At 32.3% G+C, this 2,271-nt stretch overlaps 1 protein-coding gene across 1 annotated transcript; it reads right to left on the bottom strand.

Annotated features, from left to right (window-relative positions):
- Positions 1-459: 459 nt before the first annotated feature.
- Positions 460-1,570, bottom strand: LOC112529268 (transcription factor MYB8-like). The gene is made up of 2 exons (XM_025140461.1): positions 1,383-1,570; positions 460-1,175 (listed from the first exon to the last, which is right to left on the bottom strand). The coding sequence occupies exons 1-2, from the start codon at positions 1,513-1,515 to the stop codon at positions 481-483; spliced, it is 828 nt and encodes a 275-aa protein (XP_024996229.1). The 5' UTR covers positions 1,516-1,570; the 3' UTR covers positions 460-480.
- Positions 1,571-2,271: the final 701 nt, after the last annotated feature.

Below are 2,271 nucleotides of genomic sequence, written 5' to 3' on the forward strand. Positions count from 1 at the left end.
GGCATATATATATATATATATATATATATATATATATATATATTTGGGATCATGTGAGACTAGCCTGTTTTTGTGAGACCCGTTTAACCAATTTTTTACACTTGAAATTTCATAGCAAAATGCTGTGAAGGTAACCTTCACAGTGTTTTTGCTGTAAAGGTTCAACTTTTTTAAACCTTCACAGTGTTTTTGCTGTGAAGGTTCGACTTTTTTAAACCTTCACAGTGTTTTTGCTGTGAAAGTTCGACTTTTTTAAACCTTCACAGTGTTTTTGCTGTGAAGTTTCAAGTGTAAAAATTTGGTTTCACGGGTCTCACAAAAACAGTCTGGTATCACGTCAACCCAACACTATATATATATATATATATATATATATATAAAGTTTCATAAATTAAAAATCACGTTTTTATTTTTTTTATTTTTATTTTAAAATAATCACAAGTCCCTAAATTGAATTAAATAAAAGACTACATGAAATAATTAGTTATTTCCTTGTGCGTCTTCATGATTGAGGAGATTTAGGTATTCATGATACAGCTTCTCCAGCATCAAGCTTTCATATTCATCGTCTTTTGTTATCAGTAAATCACAACCGTCCATTAAAAAACTCTGATCTTCAAGACCGTCGATGCTGCTTTCATCTTCCAACGTTAAAAATGGAGTCCAGTTTGACCATGAAAAGTCAAAGTCAGCTTCTCCAAGGTCAATGGTACAACTCGATGATGACGCACCACTCACCATTCCATTATCAGAACTCTCGTTCTTGCGGACTGACTCAGACGACGAAGACGAATACGAAGAAGAAGAAGAAGAAGAAGAAGAAGAAAAATGAACAGCTGAATGATCAGATGGTTTGACTTTCTTTGACTTTTCTGTACCCGACGACGTCGTCGTTTCGGCATCCAACTTTCTCTTCTTCTTCGTCGTCTTCTTTTTGGTGACTTTTGGGCGGTGGTCGTCACCCATTTTCCGGAGGTGGGCGTTCCAGTGGTTTTTTATCTCATTATCGGTCCGACCCGGAAGTTCGGTGGCGATGAGCGACCAACGGTTGCCGTGGAGAGAATGTAGCCGGATAATGACATCATTATCGTCGGAACTGAAGTTTCCTCTCTTGATACCTGGCCGGAGATAGTTCATCCATCTCAACCTGCAACTCTTTCCACATCTAAGCAACCCTACAATATCCATCACACACACACACATGTATAATCAGCTGTATGTGTGTGTGTGTATATATATATATATATATATATATATATATAATCAGCTGTATGTATGTGTGTATATCATCTAGATGAGCTCAAATTTTTAATTTTCTCTACGGTTTTCCATGAGCTTGACATTATATATAAAGGTAATTGCTTTATAAGTTATAAATGTACCAGCTTTGGAAGGTAATGCCCGCCATTGGCCTTCACCATGAGTTTGAATGTAGTCGGTTAAGAGTTTATCTTCGTCGGAGGACCATGCACCTCGGTGTAAACCGACCTTAGAACAGCAAGGTGTTCTTCCCATTTTGGGTGGTGGCAGACGGCCGCCGGAGATGAGTTCAGTGGGAGTCAAGGTCAAGGTGGTGAGAGTGAAGAGAGATAAGTTGTGTGTGATATGAAGAAGGCCACAATCATTTGATGGCTTTTTAAACCCCTTTCAAATATCACACGTTTTCGTAATGTTATTTTAGAACAAAAAGTAGTAGATGTTTTTATTTGGTATTATTTTCTTATAATTTTTTAATATAATAAACTTTTAATTATTCGTATATATTTTTACTAGAGAAACGGTGGGTTTTCGAGTTATGTGATATTTATTGATTTTTGGTACCGTATTTTTCACGTAATTAAATATTACCTTCTCCAATAAATTCGTAAATAAAAAATTAAAATCTCTAACATTAATTATATTAGTATTAAAATATTTTATAATTTTATTATTTTGATATATTTTTTAAATAAACTTTATATAAATAAATAACTCGATTTATTAATTAAAAAATATATAAAAATCGTTTATCTCTTCTTATATTAATTTAAAAAAAAATCAAAACTTCAAGTTTTCTCTTGTTTTTCTCTATTTTAAACTAGAACGATATTCGTGGAATGCAACGAGATACATTTTAATTTTAATATTTTATTTTATTATTTATCTCAGTCGATTTTATGATATGATTTTGAAAAAACGATAATGTTTTTATTTTTAATAAAATATAAATTTGAAGATATTATAAAAATTTGACAAAAATATGTCGATATTAATATCAAATTAACTATTTAA

The sequence above is a fragment of the Cynara cardunculus genome (assembly GCF_001531365.2).
Source record: "Cynara cardunculus var. scolymus isolate 2C chromosome LG 16, CcrdV1, whole genome shotgun sequence".
Lineage (NCBI taxonomy): Eukaryota > Viridiplantae > Streptophyta > Magnoliopsida > Asterales > Asteraceae > Cynara > Cynara cardunculus.

Bases quoted from the DNA above. Each gene is read 5' to 3' on its own strand.
- LOC112529268 (XM_025140461.1), bottom strand. From the start codon at position 1,515: ATGGGAAGAACACCTTGCTGTTCTAAGGTCGGTTTACACCGAGGTGCA. The intron at 1,176-1,382 runs GTACATTTATAA...TGGATATTGTAG, and splicing joins GGCATTACCTTCCAAAGCTG to GGTTGCTTAGATGTGGAAAG.